Here is a 22,223-nt window from a genome sequence, read left to right as displayed (position 1 = left end):
ATGTTGGTTTAAAACATTTGAAGATGACTATATAACGTGCCAAGATAGACTCAATCACTAACGTCACTAATCTTCGAACCTATCAAAATTGAGTTAAGTTTGAAATGCGCATGATGGGAAAAGAATACAGAAATCCTAACCGAATAATTCAATCAGCTTATCGCTTACCATTTGCTGTCGTTGACTCTGATCCGGATTCGGATTGTGTTTCCACCTTTGGCTGTGTACTGGTATCTTAAAATAACGAAAAGACAAATTTGTCATTTACCATTATTGTTATTGTTACTCAACATTTATCTGTTTCAGGCAAGGATTAATACGTACTTTCTTTATAGAAACGAATAATCATACCACCACAATTCAAACACCAGTAAGCCTTATTAATGATAAGAAAAAAACAACAACAATCAATACGATTCGAGGGCAATTTAATGGGTTCGAATTGTTACATCATTGTAGTAAATGTCTTAATGTTATTTTGTTATTAATACATATTTTTGGTGAGTTTGTTTGATTAACGTATCGTCCTATTTGTGACGTTTGTGATTGAGTGTATCTTGGAACGTTATATGTCATATTCAATTGTTTTTAAACTAACATAAGTCTAGAAGGGCGTTGGAACAGGAACAGGTGGATAATACTCATCAATTAACTTGGTCCGTCAAATGGACCTTGTTTAGCATCCTAGACAGACATAATATCATTTACGAATTACGAACTATACTTCTTTTTAAATCCCATTGATAGGTGTTGATAAGGAACGTATAAAAGAACGATTGATAACTGATCAAATTTGTTTTAATGTTGAGGTTTCAAATTTGATATACAAGTTCCCCTAGGCACTGATATAAGCAGTCTGTTTTCTGTAAATGATAATAAAAAATGGCTGACGGACACCCATGATTCTTTTTATATTAGAAATAAGTAAAATCATTTATCATATTTTATTCCATCTTTTATTCCCTATCGTAGGTATAGGTTTTCGAAGATAGATACTCGATTGCACTGTAGAACTGACAAGTAGGCTTTTTAAAAGTTAAAGGTGACAACTAAAATTTTCAAACTATAGGCCACAGAGACTGTTTTGTGAAATTGGTGTTCTTGTCTTATGTTCTATGAATTATAATTGGATCCAATAATACCACTGAATTGGCACTGAAACGTATTGATTGTTGACATATGACTACATATCATGCCAAGATAGACCATTTTCACAAAACAGTCCCTGTGGCCCAAGTGTAAAAATTATAGTTGTCACCTTTAACATTTAAAAGCCTACTTGTTTGTCCTACAGTGCAATCGAGTATCTATCTTCGAACACCGATATCTACGATATGGTATAAAAAGATACAATAAAATATGAGAAATGATTTCACTAATTTTAAACATAAAAACAATCATGGGCGTCCGTCATATTTTTTTATCATTTACAGAAAACAGACGGCTAATATTAGTGCCTAGGGGAGCTTGTATATCAAATTTGAAACCTCAACATTAAAACCAATTTGATCAGTTTTCAATCGTCCGTTTATGCATACCTTATCAATACTAATCGATGGGATTTAAAAAGAAGTATAGTTCGTAATTCGTAAATGATATTAGGTCTGTCTAGGATGCTACACAAGGTCCATTTAACGGACCAAGTTAATTTATGAGTATTATCGATCAGCCCCTGTTCCTACGCTCTTATAGACTAATGTGGGGTTGAAAACAGTTGAATATGACTATATAACGTGCCAAGATAGACGCAATCACTGACGTCACAAATAGGACGATACGTTAATCAAACAAACTCACCAAAAATAGGTATAAGTCATAAAATAACATTAAGACATTTACTACAATGATGTATCAATTCGAACCCATCAAAATTGAGTTAAGTTTGAAATGTGCATGGTGGGAAAAGGATACATAAATCTTAACCGAATAATTCAATCATCTCATCGCTTACCATTTGCTGTCGTTGACCCTGATCTGGATACGGATTGTGTTTGCACCTTTGGCTGCGTACGGGTATCTTAAAATAACAAAAAGACAAATTTGTCATTTACCATTATAGTTATTGTTACTCAACACTTATCTGTTTCAGCCAAGGATTAATACGTACTTTCTTTATAGAAACGAATAATCATACCAACACAATTTAAACACCAGTACGCCTTATTAATGATAAGAAAAACAACAACAATCAATACGATTCAATGGCAATTTAGTGGTAATATTTGATCCATCTATAATTCAAAGAACATAAGACAAAAAAAAACAATTTTACAATGCATATGATGGAAAAAGGATACATAAATCCTATCCGAATAATTCAATCAGCTCATCGCTTACCATTTGCTGTCTGTGAACCTGATCCAGTGCCGGTTTGTGTTTGCACCTTTGGCTGTGTACGGGTATCTTAAATTAACAAAAAGACAAATTCACAAATTTCTCATTTATCCTTATAGTTATTCTTACTCAACACTTATCTGTTTCAGGCAAAGATTAATAGTACTTTCTGTATAGAAACGAATAATCACATCACCACAATTCAAACACCACTAAGCCTTATTAATGATAAGAAAAAACAACAACATTCAATACGATTCAATTGCAATTCAGTGGTATTATTTAATCCAATTATAATTCAAAGACAATAAGACAAGAACATCAACTCACAAAACAGTCTCTATGGCCTATAGTTTGAAAATTATAGTTGTCACCTTAACTTTTAAAAGCCTACTGGTCAGTTCTACAGTGCAATCGAATATTTATCTTCGGAAACCGATATCTACGATTTGGTATAAAAGATACAATAAAATATAAGAAATTATTTTACTTCTTTTTAATATAAAAACAATCATGGGTGTCCGTCAGCCATTTTGTATTATCATTGACAGAAAACAGACTGCTAATATTAGTGCCTAGGGAAGCTTGTATATCAAATTTGAAACCTCAATATTAAAACCAATTTGATCAGTTTTCAATCGTACTTTATGCGTACCTAGTCAATACTAATCAATGGGATTTAAAAAGAAGTATAGTTCCTAATTGGTAAATGATATTAGGTCTGTCTATGATGCTAAACAAGGTCCATTTGAGGCAACAAGTTAATTTATGAGTATTATCGTTACGCCCCTGTTCCTACGCCCTTATAGACTAATGTGGGTTTAAAAACAGTTGGATATAACGTGCCAAGGTAGACTGAATCACTGACGTCACAAATAGGACGATACGTTAATCAAACAAACTCACCAAAACTGTTATTAGTAACAAAACAACATTAAGACATTTACTACAATGATGTATCAATTCGGACCCATCAAAATCGAGTTAAGTTTGAAATGTGCATGGTGGGAAAAGAATACATAAATCTTAACCGAAAAATTCAATCAGCTCATCGCTCACCATTTGCTGTCGTTGACCCTGTTCTGAATTCGGATTGTGTTTGCACATTTGGCTGTGTACGGGTATCTTACAATAACAAAAAAGACAAATTGTCATTTACCATTATAGCTATTGTTACTCAACACTTATCTGTTTCAGGCAAAGATTAATACGTACTTTCTGTATAGAAACGAATAATCATACCACCACAATTCAAACACCAGTACGCCTTATTAATGATAAGAAAAGCAACAACAATCAATACGATTCAATTGCAATTCAGTGGTATTATTGGATCCAATTATAATTCAAAGACCAGAAGACAGGAATACCAATTTCACAAAACAGTCTCTGTTGCCTATAGTTTGAAAATTATAGTTGTCACCTTTAACTTTTAAAAGCCTACTAGTCAGTTCTACAGTGCAATCGAGTATATATCTTCGAAAAACAGATATCTACGATATGGTATAAAAGATACAATAAAATATGAGAAATGATTTCACTTATTTTTAACATAAAAATAATCGTGGGCGTCCATCAGCCATTTTTTATTTGTTTTACAGAAAACAGACTGCTAATATTAGTGCCTAGAGGAGCTTGTATATCAAATTTGAAACAACAACATTAAAACCGATTTGATCAGTTTTTAATCGTTCTTTTATGCGTACCTAGTCAATACTAATCGATGGGATTTAAAAAGAAGTATAGTTCGTAATTCTTAAATGATATTAGGTCTGTCTAGGATGCTAAACAAGGTCCATATGACGGACCAAGTTAATTTATGAGTATTATCGATCAGCCCCTGTTCCTATGCCCTTATAGACTAATGTGGGTTTGAACACAGTTGAATATGACTTTATACGTGTCAAGATAGACTCAATCACTGACGTCACAAATAGGACGATACGTTAATCAAACAAACTCACCAAAAACAGTTATTAATAACAAAATAACATTAAGACATTTACTACAATGATGTATCAATCCGAACCCATCAAAATTGAGTTAATTTTGAAATCTGTAAGGTGGGAAACGAATACATCAATCTTAACCGAATAATTCAATCAGCTCATCGCTTACCATTTGCTGTCTCTGAACCAGATCCGGATCCGGTTTGTGTTTGCACATTTGGCTGTATACGGGTATCTTAAAATAACAAAAAAGACAAATTTGTCATTTACCATTATAGTTATTGTTACTCAACACTTATCTGTTTCAGCCAAGGATTAATACGTACTTTCTTTATAGAAACGAATAATCATACCACCACAATTCAAACACCAGTACCCCTTATTAATGATAAGAAAAACAACAACAATCAATACGATTCAATGGCAATGCAGTGGTAATATTGGATCCAACTATAATTCAAAGAACATAAGACAAGAAAAACAATTTTACAATGCATATGATGGGAAAAGGATACATAAATCCTAACCGAATAATTCAATCAGCTCATCGCTTACCATTTGCTGTCGCTGAACCTGATCCGGTGCCGGTTTGTGTTTGCACCTTTGGCTGTGAAAGGGTATCTTAAAATAACAAAAAGACAAATTCACAAATTTGTCATTTATTCTTATAGTTATTCTTACTCAACACTTATCTGTTTCAGGCAAAGATTAATACGTACTTTCTGTATAGAAACGAATAATCACATAACCACAATTCAAACACCAGTAAGCATTATTAATGATAAGAAAGAAAAAAACAATCAAATCGATTCAATGGCAATTCAGTGGTATTATTTGATCCAATTATAATTCAAAGACAATAAGACAAGAACACCAACTCATTAATTAATTCATGTATGTGTTATATATTACGTACAGGAATACATATTATGCTCGCCCAACACACTTTCCCTCTCAGATCGAGCTTATATAGCATAAAACCAAGCCCGACACCCAACCTGAAAACCGCTTGTGGGTGACAGGAGGTGTACCAGCCCAATGCTTAAGGTTTATAATTCGCTGGGATTTCTATTTCATTGAATAAAAACCCGATCATCAATCACCCACTGATCATTGATATTGCCTAAAGATGCTAAATACGAAAAACAAAACGCAAACCGGCCTTGACAAAAACACAGCCATGTATATGTTATATGTGTATCTATATATATCAATATCACCTAAAAAGGTTAAATTGAATAGGTCGTTCCTGTAGCTAACCGAACGCTAGAATGACCAAACCTCGCTACCCGATACCCTACTAGCCCACCTAATCTCATTGGACGAATAAAAAACCGCACGTGCTATACAATGCCACGTGTACGTTATGTAACTGCAGGACAAATATTTCCCGCTATTCTACGAAACGCGGGAAATTTAAAAGTCCTCCATATACTCCCTAACTATATAACTAAATAACAACAAACTAATTGTATGCAGTTAGCTGCTCGGCATCTAGATATAAAAAAGAACGGGAAAGGGTAGTCATAATTATCTACAAGTGCATATTAATCTACAGCCCTAGTTGCTTCGTAACTTCCAATCTGTTCTGAAGCGAATCGGCCACGTAGCCATCTTTTGACACATCGCTTCTCCATCTTCCGTGCCTTTTCCAGCACCTTTCGTTTACATTGCCATTAGCAGCTTCTGTAGCACCGCCAGCCCTAAGAGAATGTAACCCTAAGTCTAGTCCTTTACTTACCTCGTTTAACCTCTTTACAACGCATTCCCTGGCCCTTGTATAGCTCAAAGGTTTTTGCTTATATATCTGCTTGCATTCTGCCTTACTACGAAACAGTGGTTTGAACAAATAATCTTTTGAACTCACCGTTGCTCCAGACAGACCCATAAACCTTTTAAACATCAAATAAGGACATGCCACAGTCTTACCTTTCGCAATCACCACCTCGTTTCCTAATCTATATTGATCCGTTTTACTCTTTCTAATGTTTAACTTCAAACAAGATTCATGAAATGACACATCCTCGCATCGCAACTCACTCAACTCATTGTACCTTAAAAATCCCGCAAAACATAAAACAATCATAGCCAAGTCTCGCACCACTGAAATGTCCCTAGAGTCCTTATGAATATCGCACAAACATATCAACATGTCCGCTGACACACAGTCCTTCTTCCTCCTGGGCGCTCGCACCTGCCTTTTAGCGGCCTCCATCAAATTTTTAACAAAACTGTTCACTGTGGGATCTTCGAATCCGTTGATCGAATGCGCCCATTTAATTCCGTAAATTGCGGCAGTAACCATTGTACCAGATCCGCCCGTATCCAAAATATGAGTCAAGTATAAGGCTACTTGTACCGGTTGTGCGGGAAGATGACAAACGTTGTCCTGTTTTGCGAAAGTCTCCCACCTTTTGAACGCGTTATAATACTTTTCAACAGTCTTGTCGCTCCTCGCTTTTAAAATGAATCCCGCCATTTTCTTGGCCAAATCGTGTGTCCGGGTGGTATGTTGCCCTGTACGCTTGATTGCCTCATCTATGTTTGTGAGTAGCCCGACACCTGAAATCACAAAAGCAATTTGGATCAAAACCTCAGCCTTAAAGCAATCATCTCCGGACCCCCGTCCCTACCAAAAACCCCGTTCTTTCCTTTTCCGGCAACTACACTGCCCGAAGGTAATATTTTATGCTCTTTCACGAAAAACGCGTATTTGTCTCCCCTTGGAGCTATCACAGGCCAGAATGGAGCAGAAGTCCAGTATGGCACTACCAGAGTACCCATGGCTTTCTCGTCCATCATTTTATCAACAACCTTCGGTATCAAAGCAGGGGGCGGTACTAGCCAATTGTTCTGGCCAGCCCAGACCTGACCCAGACCGTCTATGCCCGCTGTCCCAGGACACCACCACCTCGAGTTGAAAACCTCACATTTTGCATTATTATCATTAGCGAACCTGTCTACTGTAAACTCTCCCCATTTCTCATTGAGCTCAATGAACACACTGTTCCGTATATACCAGTCATCACTGTCAGCCGTCTTACTGTATCTATCCGCCAATTGATTATCCGCCCTTGGCACCCAGGCTGGCAACAATCTAAGACCTCTGCTAAGGCAATCCTCTCTGATCATTACAGCCTTCTCATTCAGTATCGGTACCTTGCTACCATTTACCAATATAGAAGCTACATTCTGACTATCGGTATACCACAACACCTTCTGCCCTACCAGGCATTGCCCTACCAGGCTTCCATTGTAATGTAAAAGCATACGACGTACAGCCTCCAGTTCTCTCCAAGTTGAGTTTCCTTGCTCTCTGTATCTGTCCATTCACCCAGAACCTCACTTTTATTTACGTGCAATATGTACCCCCCGTAACCTGTAGCCGAGGCATCGCTATACACTACAAAATCATGCTTGTAAGACCTGTCTATCTGAGCACCGTTCAAACTTTCAACATTGTAAAACCAAAATCGTAGTTCGTCTAAAGCTTCCTTTAATATCAAAACGTTGGAATCCCAACTTGCCTTCATCATCACACTGGCATACATATGCCTCGTCATCATTCTGACGACAGGACCCATAGCTACCTTCATAGCGATAATCTGACCTACTAGTGCAGCCAACTGCCTCGCTGTCACCCAGCATCGATCACGCGATACGTTATCCAATAGAGTACGTAACGCCGATTTCAACCTCTCTATCTTGCTGTCCGGTACAAAAACCAATCCCTCAGAGAATGACCAACGTAACCCCAACCATATAGCTTCCTGACTTGGCACCCAGCTACATTTTTGCTCTGCAATCATAAAACCAAATCTTATCAAATCGCCCTGTACCGACCTACTCAGGTCGCTAGCCTCAGCTTCCGTAGCTTTACCCCCGATGCCGTCATCGAGATACATGATAACCCTGTGACCCTTTGAGCGCCAGCATTTGACCAATACACGAGTGACCTTTGTAAAAATATACCCTGCTGTGGAAAGGCCAAATGGCAATACATTAAAAACGAAATATCTCACCTGGCCGTTCACGACCCAAGAAAATCCTAGAAATGTTCTATGATCTGGAAAAATCTCGATATGGTGATAAGCTGATTTGAGATCGAACGTAAAAACCCAATCTCCCTTCCTAAACAAATCTAATGCTACTGTTGAATCCTCGTACCTGAACCTGTATTTAAACAAACAAGGGTTTATGTGTCGACAATCTAACACCAAACGCAACTTCTCCTTATTGCCAGCTACAGTCAATGGATTGACCACCTTTGGAATAGTATCTACTTCTCTTATACAACCTTTCAAAAGCAATGTTTCTATCTCCTGCTGTACAAAACCCGCATTGTCAAGTGCCGATTTATTATTTCTTAAAACAATGCAATCCGGCATTGAATACATAGGTAACCTATAACCGTCACGTATCACATTTAAAACATTCGAACATGCACCTATACTCTCCCATTCATGTAAAGCACTACGCAACATTCCTACGGGTGACCTGACCTTTGAATCTGACCTTTCACCTGTCGACCCCACTACGGTAGTAAAATTACCCACTGAAGCAGAACTGGACGTAGCAACACGTGTTTCGTCCAACATATCCTCATACGCTACAAATACGTCTCTCACTGACAAACGTGCTTCCACACAAAAACAAAAAGTGTTACTTATCTTATTTGTGCCTTTCTGCATACAGTCTACCCTCCAGTGACCGGGCTTTCCGCACGCGAAGCACAATCCTGGTCGCCTGCTCCCACCCGCCGTCGTCGTGTCCGCTGCACCCGCTTGGCTCTGAGTGTGTTGTCTCGCGGGGGTACCATAGGGGAAATAACGCTTCTGTCGAGTGGTTCTCTGGGTTTTTATCTTCCGTTGCGCCCTAGCCTCTGCCCTAGTAATACGCTTCTCGTCCTCGGAATCCTCCGCTAAAGCATTTGTTTCGTATTCCTCGACGACTTTCCAACCAGTTTCTGATGAGTCGGCCATTTTTATCAATTTCTGCCTGTGCTTAACAATGTCCATACCTTCCGCTATACTGGCACTAGCTCTCTCCGTATGCGCATTATGTAAAGGGTTTTCTTGTAAAGATGTATGCGCCTCCTGCAATTTCATGTTGATTTTGGCGTTTACTTTAAACTGTTCTTCGTTTCCTTTCTTCTTAAAATGATAAGGAGAAATCTCCGAAAACCTGGAGAATTGAGCTTCAGAAATCATTTTCTGTGACTCGCTGATTTCTACTTTGAAAGTCTCTAATTTTGAAGTCATGATGGTCTCCAGTTTGTCGAGTAGTGTCTGCTGACTCTCCATGATTACGTGAGAAAAAAAATGAATAGGTCGTTCCTGTAGCTAACCGAACGCTAGAATGACCAAACCTCGCTACCCGATACCCTACTAGCCCACCTAATCTCATTGGACGAATAAAAAACCGCACGTGCTATACAATGCCACGTGTACGTTATGTAACTGCAGGACAAATATTTCCCGCTATTCTACGAAACGCGGGAAATTTAAAAGTCCTCCATATACTCCCTAACTATATAACTAAATAACAACAAACTAATTGTATGCAGTTAGCTGCTCGGCATCTAGATATAAAAAAGAACGGGAAAGGGTAGTCATAATTATCTACAAGTGCATATTAATCTACAGCCCTAGTTGCTTCGTAACTTCCAATCTGTTCTGAAGCGAATCGGCCACGTAGCCATCTTTTGACACATCGCTTCTCCATCTTCCGTGCCTTTTCCAGCACCTTTCGTTTACATTGCCATTAGCAGCTTCTGTAGCACCGCCAGCCCTAAGAGAATGTAACCCTAAGTCTAGTCCTTTACTTACCTCGTTTAACCTCTTTACAACGCATTCCCTGGCCCTTGTATAGCTCAAAGGTTTTTGCTTATATATCTGCTTGCATTCTGCCTTACTACGAAACAGTGGGTTTGAACAAATAATCTTTTGAACTCACCGTTGCTCCAGACAGACCCATAAACCTTTTTAACATCAAATAAGGACATGCCACAGTCTTACCTTTCGCAATCACCACCTCGTTTCCTAATCTATATTGATCCGTTTTACTCTTTCTAATGTTTAACTTCAAACAAGATTCATGAAATGACACATCCTCGCATCGCAACTCACTCAACTCATTGTACCTTAAAAATCCCGCAAAACATAAAACAATCATAGCCAAGTCTCGCACCACTGAAATGTCCCTAGAGTCCTTATGAATATCGCACAAACATATCAACATGTCCGCTGACACACAGTCCTTCTTCCTCCTGGGCGCTCGCACCTGCCTTTTAGCGGCCTCCATCAAATTTTTAACAAAACTGTTCACTGTGGGATCTTCGAATCCGTTGATCGAATGCGCCCATTTAATTCCGTAAATTGCGGCAGTAACCATGCTACCAGATCCGCCCGTATCCAAAATATGAGTCAAGTATAAGGCTACTTGTACCGGTTGTGCGGGAAGATGACAAACGTTGTCCTGTTTTGCGAAAGTCTCCCACCTTTTGAACGCGTTATAATACTTTTCAACAGTCTTGTCGCTCCTCGCTTTTAAAATGAATCCCGCCATTTTCTTGGCCAAATCGTGTGTCCGGGTGGTATGTTGCCCTGTACGCTTGATTGCCTCATCTATGTTTGTGAGTAGCCCGACACCTGAAATCACAAAAGCAATTTGGATCAAAACCTCAGCCTTAAAGCAATCATCTCCGGACCCCCGTCCCTACCAAAAACCCCGTTCTTTCCTTTTCCGGCAACTACACTGCCCGAAGGTAATATTTTATGCTCTTTCACGAAAAACGCGTATTTGTCTCCCCTTGGAGCTATCACAGGCCAGAATGGAGCAGAAGTCCAGTATGGCATTACCAGAGTACCCATGGCTTTCTCGTCCATCATTTTATCAACAACCTTCGGTATCAAAGCAGGGGGCGGTACTAGCCAATTGTTCTGGCCAGCCCAGACCTGACCCAGACCGTCTATGCCCGCTGTCCCAGGACACCACCACCTCGAGTTGAAAACCTCACATTTTGCATTATTATCATTAGCGAACCTGTCTACTGTAAACTCTCCCCATTTCTCATTGAGCTCAATGAACTCACTGTTCCGTATATACCAGTCATCACTGTCAGCCGTCTTACTGTATCTATCCGCCAATTGATTATCCGCCCTTGGCACCCAGGCTGGCAACAATCTAAGACCTCTGCTAAGGCAATCCTCTCTGATCATTACAGCCTTCTCATTCAGTATCGGTACCTTGCTACCATTTACTAATATAGAAGCTACATTCTGACTATCGGTATACCACAACACCTTCTGCCCTACCAGGCATTGCCCTACCAGGCTTCCATTGTAATGTAAAAGCATACGACGTACAGCCTCCAGTTCTCTCCAAGTTGAGCTTTCCTTGCTCTCTGTATCTGTCCATTCACCCAGAACCTCACTTTTATTTACGTGCAATATGTACCCCCCGTAACCTGTAGCCGAGGCATCGCTATACACTACAAAATCATGCTTGTACCTGTCTATCTGAGCACCGTTCAAACTTTCAACATTGTAAAACCAAAATCGTAGTTCGTCTAAAGCTTCCTTTAATATCAAAACGTTGGAATCCCAACTTGCCTTCATCATCACACTGGCATACATATGCCTCGTCATCATTCTGACGACAGGACCCATAGCTACCTTCATAGCGATAATCTGACCTACTAGTGCAGCCAACTGCCTCGCTGTCACCCAGCATCGATCACGCGATACGTTATCCAATAGAGTACGTAACGCCGATTTCAACCTCTCTATCTTGCTGTCCGGTACAAAAACCAATCCCTCAGAGAATGACCAACGTAACCCCAACCATATAGCTTCCTGACTTGGCACCCAGCTACATTTTTGCTCTGCAATCATAAAACCAAATATCTTATCAAATCGCCCTGTACCGACCTACTCAGGTCGCTAGCCTCAGCTTCCGTAGCTTTACCCCCGATGCCGTCATCGAGATACATGATAACCCTGTGACCCTTTGAGCGCCAGCATTTGACCAATACACGAGTGACCTTTGTAAAAATATACCCTGCTGTGGAAAGGCCAAATGGCAATACATTAAAAACGAAATATCTCACCTGGCCGTTCACGACCCAAGAAAATCCTAGAAATGTTCTATGATCTGGAAAAATCTCGATATGGTGATAAGCTGATTTGAGATCGAACGTAAAAACCCAATCTCCCTTCCTAAACAAATCTAATGCTACTGTTGAATCCTCGTACCTGAACCTGTATTTAAACAAACAAGGGTTTATGTGTCGACAATCTAACACCAAACGCAACTTCTCCTTATTGCCAGCTACAGTCAATGGATTGACCACCTTTGGAATAGTATCTACTTCTCTTATACAACCTTTCAAAAGCAATGTTTCTATCTCCTGCTGTACAAAACCCGCATTGTCAAGTGCCGATTTATTATTTCTTAAAACAATGCAATCCGGCATTGAATACATAGGTAACCTATAACCGTCACGTATCACATTTAAAACATTCGAACATGCACCTATACTCTCCCATTCATGTAAAGCACTACGCAACATTCCTACGGGTGACCTGACCTTTGAATCTGACCTTTCACCTGTCGACCCCACTACGGTAGTAAAATTACCCACTGAAGCAGAACTGGACGTAGCAACACGTGTTTCGTCCAACATATCCTCATACGCTACAAATACGTCTCTCACTGACAAACGTGCTTCCACACAAAAACAAAAAGTGTTACTTATCTTATTTGTGCATTTCTGCATACAGTCTACCCTCCAGTGACCGGGCTTTCCGCACGCGAAGCACAATCCTGGTCGCCTGCTCCCACCCGCCGTCGTCGTGTCCGCTGCACCCGCTTGGCTCTGAGTGTGTTGTCTCGCGGGGGTACCATAGGGGAAATAACGCTTCTGTCGAGTGGTTCTCTGGGTTTTTATCTTCCGTTGCGCCCTAGCCTCTGCCCTAGTAATACGCTTCTCGTCCTCGGAATCCTCCGCTAAAGCATTTGTTTCGTATTCCTCGACGACTTTCCAACCAGTTTCTGATGAGTCGGCCATTTTTATCAATTTCTGCCTGTGCTTAACAATGCCCATACCTTCTGCTATACTGGCACTAGCTCTCTCCGTATGCGCATTATGTAAAGGGTTTTCTTGTAAAGATGTATGCGCCTCCTGCAATTTCATGTTGATTTTGGCGTTTACTTTAAACTGTTCTTCGTTTCCTTTCTTCTTAAAATGATAAGGAGAAATCTCCGAAAACCTGGAGAATTGAGCTTCAGAAATCATTTTCTGTGACTCGCTGATTTCTACTTTGAAAGTCTCTAATTTTGAAGTCATGATGGTCTCCAGTTTGTCGAGTAGTGTCTGCTGACTCTCCATGATTACGTGAGAAAAAATTGAATAGGTCGTTCCTGTAGCTAACCGAACGCTAGAATGACCAAACCTCGCTACCCGATACCCTACTAGCCCACCTAATCTCATTGGACGAATAAAAAACCGCACGTGCTATACAATGCCACGTGTACGTTATGTAACTGCAGGACAAATATTTCCCGCTATTCTACGAAACGCGGGAAATTTAAAATTCTTGTCTTATGTTCTATGAATTATAATTGGATCCAATAATACCACTGAATTGGCACTGAAACGTATTGATTGTTGACATATGACTACATATCATGCCAAGATAGACCATTTTCACAAAACAGTCCCTGTGGCCCAAGTGTAAAAATTATAGTTGTCACCTTTAACATTTAAAAGCCTACTTGTTTGTCCTACAGTGCAATCGAGTATCTATCTTCGAACACCGATATCTACGATATGGTATAAAAAGATACAATAAAATATGAGAAATGATTTCACTAATTTTAAACATAAAAACAATCATGGGCGTCCGTCATATTTTTTTATCATTTACAGAAAACAGACGGCTAATATTAGTGCCTAGGGGAGCTTGTATATCAAATTTGAAACCTCAACATTAAAACCAATTTGATCAGTTTTCAATCGTCCGTTTATGCATACCTTATCAATACTAATCGATGGGATTTAAAAAGAAGTATAGTTCGTAATTCGTAAATGATATTAGGTCTGTCTAGGATGCTACACAAGGTCCATTTAACGGACCAAGTTAATTTATGAGTATTATCGATCAGCCCCTGTTCCTACGCTCTTATAGACTAATGTGGGGTTGAAAACAGTTGAATATGACTATATAACGTGCCAAGATAGACGCAATCACTGACGTCACAAATAGGACGATACGTTAATCAAACAAACTCACCAAAAATAGGTATAAGTCATAAAATAACATTAAGACATTTACTACAATGATGTATCAATTCGAACCCATCAAAATTGAGTTAAGTTTGAAATGTGCATGGTGGGAAAAGGATACATAAATCTTAACCGAATAATTCAATCATCTCATCGCTTACCATTTGCTGTCGTTGACCCTGATCTGGATACGGATTGTGTTTGCACCTTTGGCTGCGTACGGGTATCTTAAAATAACAAAAAGACAAATTTGTCATTTACCATTATAGTTATTGTTACTCAACACTTATCTGTTTCAGCCAAGGATTAATACGTACTTTCTTTATAGAAACGAATAATCATACCAACACAATTCAAACACCAGTACGCCTTATTAATGATAAGAAAAACAACAACAATCAATACGATTCAATGGCAATTTAGTGGTAATATTGGATCCAACTATAATTCAAAGAACATAAGACAAAAAAAAAACAATTTTACAATGCATATGATGGAAAAAGGATACATAAATCCTATCCGAATAATTCAATCAGCTCATCGCTTACCATTTGCTGTCTGTGAACCTGATCCAGTGCCGGTTTGTGTTTGCACCTTTGGCTGTGTACGGGTATCTTAAATTAACAAAAAGACAAATTCACAAATTTCTCATTTATCCTTATAGTTATTCTTACTCAACACTTATCTGTTTCAGGCAAAGATTAATAGTACTTTCTGTATAGAAACGAATAATCACATCACCACAATTCAAACACCACTAAGCCTTATTAATGATAAGAAAAAAACAACAATAAATACGATTCAATGGCAATTCAGTGGTAATATTTAATCCAATTATAATTCAAAGACAATAAGACAAGAACATCAACTCACAAAACAGTCTCTATGGCCTATAGTTTGAAAATTATAGTTGTCACCTTAACTTTTAAAAGCCTACTGGTCAGTTCTACAGTGCAATCGAATATTTATCTTCGGAAACCGATATCTACGATTTGGTATAAAAGATACAATAAAATATAAGAAATTATTTTACTTCTTTTTAATATAAAAACAATCATGGGTGTCCGTCAGCCATTTTGTATTATCATTGACAGAAAACAGACTGCTAATATTAGTGCCTAGGGAAGCTTGTATATCAAATTTGAAACCTCAATATTAAAACCAATTTGATCAGTTTTCAATCGTACTTTATGCGTACCTAGTCAATACTAATCAATGGGATTTAAAAAGAAGTATAGTTCCTAATTGGTAAATGATATTAGGTCTGTCTATGATGCTAAACAAGGTCCATTTGAGGCAACAAGTTAATTTATGAGTATTATCGTTACGCCCCTGTTCCTACGCCCTTATAGACTAATGTGGGTTTAAAAACAGTTGGATATAACGTGCCAAGGTAGACTGAATCACTGACGTCACAAATAGGACGATACGTTAATCAAACAAACTCACCAAAACTGTTATTAGTAACAAAACAACATTAAGACATTTACTACAATGATGTATCAATTCGGACCCATCAAAATCGAGTTAAGTTTGAAATGTGCATGGTGGGAAAAGAATACATAAATCTTAACCGAAAAATTCAATCAGCTCATCGCTCACCATTTGCTGTCGTTGACCCTGTTCTGAATTCGGATTGTGTTTGCACATTTGGCTGTGTACGGGTATCTTACAATAACAAAAAAGACAAATTGTCATTTACCATTATAGCTATTGTTACTCAACACTTATCTGTTTCAGGCAAAGATTAATACGTACTTTCTGTATAGAAACGAATAATCATACCACCACAATTCAAACACCAGTACGCCTTATTAATGATAAGAAAAGCAACAACAATCAATACGATTCAATTGCAATTCAGTGGTATTATTGGATCCAATTATAATTCAAAGACCAGAAGACAGGAATACCAATTTCACAAAACAGTCTCTGTTGCCTATAGTTTGAAAATTATAGTTGTCACCTTTAACTTTTAAAAGCCTACTAGTCAGTTCTACAGTGCAATCGAGTATATATCTTCGAAAAACAGATATCTACGATATGGTATAAAAGATACAATAAAATATGAGAAATGATTTCACTTATTTTTAACATAAAAATAATCGTGGGCGTCCATCAGCCATTTTTTATTTGTTTTACAGAAAACAGACTGCTAATATTAGTGCCTAGAGGAGCTTGTATATCAAATTTGAAACAACAACATTAAAACCGATTTGATCAGTTTTTAATCGTTCTTTTATGCGTACCTAGTCAATACTAATCGATGGGATTTAAAAAGAAGTATAGTTCGTAATTCTTAAATGATATTAGGTCTGTCTAGGATGCTAAACAAGGTCCATATGACGGACCAAGTTAATTTATGAGTATTATCGATCAGCCCCTGTTCCTATGCCCTTATAGACTAATGTGGGTTTGAACACAGTTGAATATGACTTTATACGTGTCAAGATAGACTCAATCACTGACGTCACAAATAGGACGATACGTTAATCAAACAAACTCACCAAAAACAGTTATTAATAACAAAATAACATTAAGACATTTACTACAATGATGTATCAATCCGAACCCATCAAAATTGAGTTAATTTTGAAATCTGTAAGGTGGGAAACGAATACATCAATCTTAACCGAATAATTCAATCAGCTCATCGCTTACCATTTGCTGTCTCTGAACCAGATCCGGATCCGGTTTGTGTTTGCACATTTGGCTGTATACGGGTATCTTAAAATAACAAAAAAGACAAATTTGTCATTTACCATTATAGTTATTGTTACTCAACACTTATCTGTTTCAGCCAAGGATTAATACGTACTTTCTTTATAGAAACGAATAATCATACCACCACAATTCAAACACCAGTACCCCTTATTAATGATAAGAAAAACAACAACAATCAATACGATTCAATGGCAATGCAGTGGTAATATTGGATCCAACTATAATTCAAAGAACATAAGACAAGAAAAACAATTTTACAATGCATATGATGGGAAAAGGATACATAAATCCTAACCGAATAATTCAATCAGCTCATCGCTTACCATTTGCTGTCGCTGAACCTGATCCGGTGCCGGTTTGTGTTTGCACCTTTGGCTGTGAAAGGGTATCTTAAAATAACAAAAAGACAAATTCACAAATTTGTCATTTATTCTTATAGTTATTCTTACTCAACACTTATCTGTTTCAGGCAAAGATTAATACGTACTTTCTGTATAGAAACGAATAATCACATAACCACAATTCAAACACCAGTAAGCATTATTAATGATAAGAAAGAAAAAAACAATCAAATCGATTCAATGGCAATTCAGTGGTATTATTTGATCCAATTATAATTCAAAGACAATAAGACAAGAACACCAACTCACAAAACAGTCTCTGTGGCCCATAGTTTGAAAATTATAGTTGTCACCTTTAACTTTTAAAAGCCTACTATTCAATCCTACATTGCAATCGAGTATCTATCTTCGAACACCGATATCTACGATATGGTATAAACAGATACAATAAAATATAAGAAATGATTTTACTTCTTTTTAATATAAAAACAATCATGGGCGTCCATCAGCCATTTTTAATTATCATTTACAGAAAACAGACTGCTAATAATAGTGCCTTGGGGAGCTTGTATTACAAATTTGAAACCTCAACATTAAAACCAATTTGATAAGTTTTCAATCGTACTTTATGCGTACCTAGTCAATACTAATCAATGGGATTTAAAAAGAACTATAGTTCCTAATTCGTAAATGATATTAGGTCTGTCAATGATGCTAAACAAGGTCCATTTGACGCACCAAGTTAATTTATGAGTATTATCGATCAGCCCCTGTTCCTTCGCCCTTATAGACTAATGTGGGTTTAAAAACAGTTGAATATGACTATATAACGTGCCAAGGTAGACTGAATCACGTCACAAATAGGACGATACGTTAATCAAACAAACTCACCAAAACAGTTATTAATAACAAAATAACATTAAGACATTTACTACAATGATGTATCCATTCGAACCCATCAAAATTGAGTTAAGTTTGAAATGTGCATGGTGGGAAAAGAATACATAAATCTTAACCGAATAATTCAATCAGCTCATCGCTTACCATTTGCTGTCTCTGAACCAGATCCGGATCCAGTTTGTGTTTGCACCTTTGGCTGTGTACGGGTATCTTAAAATAACAACAAAGACAAATTATCATTTACCATTATAGTTATTGTTACTCAACACTTATCTGTTTCAGGCAACGATTAATACGTACTTTCTGTATAGAAACGAATAATCATACCACCACAATTCAAACACCAGTACGTCTTATTAATGATAAGAAAAAACAACAACATTCAATACGATTCAATTGCAATTCAGTGGTATTATTGGATTCAGTTATAATTCAAAGACGATAAGACAAGAACACCAACTCACAAAACAGTCTCTGTGGCCTATAGTTTGAAAATTATAGTTGTCACCTTTAACTTTTAAAAGCCTACTAGTCAGTCCTACAGTGCAATCGAGTATCTATCTTCGAACACCGATATCTACGATATGGTATAAAAGATACAATCAAATATACGAAATGATTTTACTTATTTCTAATATAAAAACAATCATGGTCGTCCATCAGCCATTTTTTTAATTATCATTTACAGAAAACAGACTGCTTATATTAGTGCCTTTGAGAACTTGTATATCAAATTTGAAACCTCAACATTAAAACCAATTTGATCAGTTTTTAATCGTTCTTTTATGCGTACCTAGTCAATACTAATCAATGGGATTTAAAAAGAAGTATAGTTCGTAAATCGTAAATGATATTAGGTCTGTGTAGGATGCTAAACAAATTCCATTTGACGGACCAAGTTAATTGATGAGTATCATAGACCAGTCCCTGTTCCAACGCCTTTTTAGACTAATGTTGGTTTTAAAACATTTGAAGATGACTATATAACGTGCCAAGATAGACTCAATCACTAACGTCACAAATCTTCGAACCTATCAAAATTGAGTTAAGTTTGAAATGCGCATGATGGGAAAAGAATACAGAAATCCTAACCGAATAATTCAATCAGCTTATCACTTACCATTTGCTGTCGTTGACCTTGATCCGGATTCGGATTGTGTTTCCACCTTTGGCTGCGTACTGGTATCTTAAAATAACAAAAAAGACAAATTTGTCATTTACCATTATAGTTATTGTTACTCAACATTTATCTGTTTCAGGCAAGGATTAATACGTACTTTCTGTATAGAAACAAATAGCCATACCACCACAATTCAAACACCAGTAAGCCTTATTAATGATAAGAAAAAAAACAACAATCAATACGATTCAATGGCAATTTAATGGGTTCGAATTGATACATCATTGTAGTAAATGTCTTAATGTTATTTTGTTATCAATAAATATTTTTGGTGAGTTTGTTTGATTAACGTATCGTCCTATTTGTGACGTTTTGTGATTTAGTGTATCTTGGAACGTTCTATGTCATATTCAATTGTTTTTAAACTTACATAAGTCTAGAAGGGCGTTGGAACAGGGACAGGTGGATAATACTCATCAATTACTTGGTCCGTCAAATGGACCTTGTTTAGCATCCTACACAGACATAATATCATTTACGAATTACGAACTATACTTCTTTTTAAATTCCGTTGATAAGTGTTGATTAGGAACGTATAAAAGAACGATTAAAAAGTGATCAAATTGGTTTTACTGTTGAGGTTTCATTTGATATACAAGTTCCCCTAGGCACTAATATTAGCAGTCTGTTTTCTGTCAATGATAATAAAAAATGGCTGACGGACACCCATGATTCTTTTTATGTTTAAAATAAGTGAAATCATTTATCATATTTTATTCCATCTTTTATACCCTATCGTAGGTATCGGTTTTCGAAGATAGATACTCGATTGCACTGTAGAACTGACTAGTAGGCTTTTAAAATTTAAAGGTGACAACTAAAATTTTCAAACTATAGGCCAAAGAGACTGTTTTGTAAAATTGGTGTTTTTGTCTTATGGTCTTTGAATTATAATTGGATCCAATAATACCACTGAATTGGCAGTGAATCGTATTACTTGTTGACATATGACTACATAACGTGCCAAGATAGACCAATTTCACAAAAAAGTTTCTGTGGCCCAAGTGTGAAATTATAGTTGTCACTTTTAACTTTTAAAAGCCTTCTTGTTTGTCCTACAGTGCAATCGAGTATGTATCTTCGAAAACCGATATCTACGATATGGTATAAAAGATACAATAAAATATGAGAAATGATTTCACTTATTTTAAACATAAAAATAATCATGGGCGTTCATCAGCCATTTTTTTATCATTTACAGAAAACAGACAGTTAATATTAGTGCATAGGGTAACTTGTATATCAAATTTGAAACATCAACATTGAAACCAATTTGATCAGTTTGCAATCTTTCTTTTTTGCGTACCTTATCAATACTGATCAATGCAATATAAAAAGAAGTATAGTTCGTAATTCGTAAATGATATTAGGTCTATCTAGGATGCTAAACAAGGTCCATTTGACGGACCAAGTTTATTTATGAGTATTTTCGATAAGCCCCTGTTCCTACGCCCTTATAGACTAAGGTAGGTTTAAAAACAGTTGAATATGACTATATAACGTGCAAAGATAGACTCAATCGAGTCACAAATAGGACGATACGTTTATCAAACAAACTCACCAAAAATAGTTATTAATAACATAATAACATTAAGACATTTACTACAATGATGTATCAATTCGAACCCATCAAAATTGAGTTAAGTTTGACATGCGCATGATGAGAAAAGAATACATAAATCCTAACAGCTCGTCGCTTACCATTTGCTGTCCTTGACCCGGATTCGGATTGTGTTTGCACCTTTGGCTGCGTACGGGTATCTTAAAATAACAAAAAGACAAAATTGTCATTTACCATTATAGGTATTGTGACTCAACACTTATTTGTTTCAGGCAAGGATTAATACGTACTTTCTGTATAGAAACGAATAATCACATCACCACAATTCAAACACCAGTAAGCCTAATTAATGATAAGAAAAACAATTACAATCAATATGATTCAATGGCGATTCAGTGGTATTATTGGATCCAATTATAATTCAAAGAACATAAGACAAGAAAAACAATTTCACAATGCGTATGATGGGAAAAGGATACATAAATCCTAACCGAATAATTTAATCAGCTCATCGCTTACCATTCGCTGTCGCTGAACCTGATCCGGATTCGGATTGTGTTTGCACCTTTGGCTGTGTACGGGTATCTTAAAATAACAAAAAGACAAATTGACAAATTTGTCATTTATCATTTGAGTTATTGTTACTCAACACTTATTTGTATCAGGCATTGATTAATACGTACTTTCTGCATAGAAACGAATAATCATACCACCACAATTCAAACACCAGTAAGCCTTATTAATATTAAGGAAAAAAAAAAAATCAATACGATTCAATGGCAATTCAGTGGAATTATTGGATCCAATTATAATTCAAAGACCATCAGACAAAAATACCAATTTCACAAAACAGTCTCTGTGGCCTATAGTTTGAAAATTATAGTTGTCACCTTTAACTTTTAAAAGCCTGCTAGTCAGTACTACAGTGCAATCGAGTATCTATTTT

The 22,223-nt window shown here is 37.0% G+C and overlaps 2 protein-coding genes and 1 pseudogene across 2 annotated transcripts in view; all 3 read right to left on the bottom strand.

Moving 5' to 3' along the window:
* LOC138336629 (putative per-hexamer repeat protein 5) overlaps positions 1–22,223 on the bottom strand; it is a 73,322-nt gene that overhangs the window by 17,741 nt on the left and 33,358 nt on the right. The window contains exons 18-32 of the mRNA XM_069286152.1: positions 21,797–21,862; positions 21,418–21,477; positions 19,657–19,722; positions 18,681–18,746; positions 17,619–17,684; positions 17,233–17,298; positions 16,174–16,239; positions 15,120–15,185; positions 14,733–14,798; positions 4,839–4,904; positions 4,453–4,518; positions 3,394–3,459; positions 2,338–2,403; positions 1,952–2,017; positions 169–234 (exon numbers count right to left, since the gene is read on the bottom strand). Coding sequence (XP_069142253.1) covers positions 169–234; positions 1,952–2,017; positions 2,338–2,403; positions 3,394–3,459; positions 4,453–4,518; positions 4,839–4,904; positions 14,733–14,798; positions 15,120–15,185; positions 16,174–16,239; positions 17,233–17,298; positions 17,619–17,684; positions 18,681–18,746; positions 19,657–19,722; positions 21,418–21,477; positions 21,797–21,862 — 984 coding nt within the window. The remainder of the gene's footprint in view (positions 1–168; positions 235–1,951; positions 2,018–2,337; positions 2,404–3,393; positions 3,460–4,452; positions 4,519–4,838; positions 4,905–14,732; positions 14,799–15,119; positions 15,186–16,173; positions 16,240–17,232; positions 17,299–17,618; positions 17,685–18,680; positions 18,747–19,656; positions 19,723–21,417; positions 21,478–21,796; positions 21,863–22,223) is intronic.
* LOC138335945 (uncharacterized) lies at positions 5,181–9,595 on the bottom strand. The gene is made up of 3 exons (XM_069285151.1): positions 8,321–9,595; positions 8,256–8,259; positions 5,181–6,845 (listed from the first exon to the last, which is right to left on the bottom strand). The coding sequence occupies exons 1-3, from the start codon at positions 9,584–9,586 to the stop codon at positions 5,836–5,838; spliced, it is 2,280 nt and encodes a 759-aa protein (XP_069141252.1). The 5' UTR covers positions 9,587–9,595; the 3' UTR covers positions 5,181–5,835.
* LOC138335944 (integrase/recombinase xerD homolog) lies at positions 9,923–11,117 on the bottom strand (annotated as a pseudogene).

The sequence above is a fragment of the Argopecten irradians genome, chromosome 12 (genome assembly GCF_041381155.1).
Source record: "Argopecten irradians isolate NY chromosome 12, Ai_NY, whole genome shotgun sequence".
NCBI classification, from domain to species: Eukaryota; Metazoa; Mollusca; class Bivalvia; order Pectinida; family Pectinidae; genus Argopecten; species Argopecten irradians.
The sequence above is the reverse complement of the archived record's forward strand: the minus strand, read 5'-3'. Positions and strand labels throughout refer to the sequence as shown.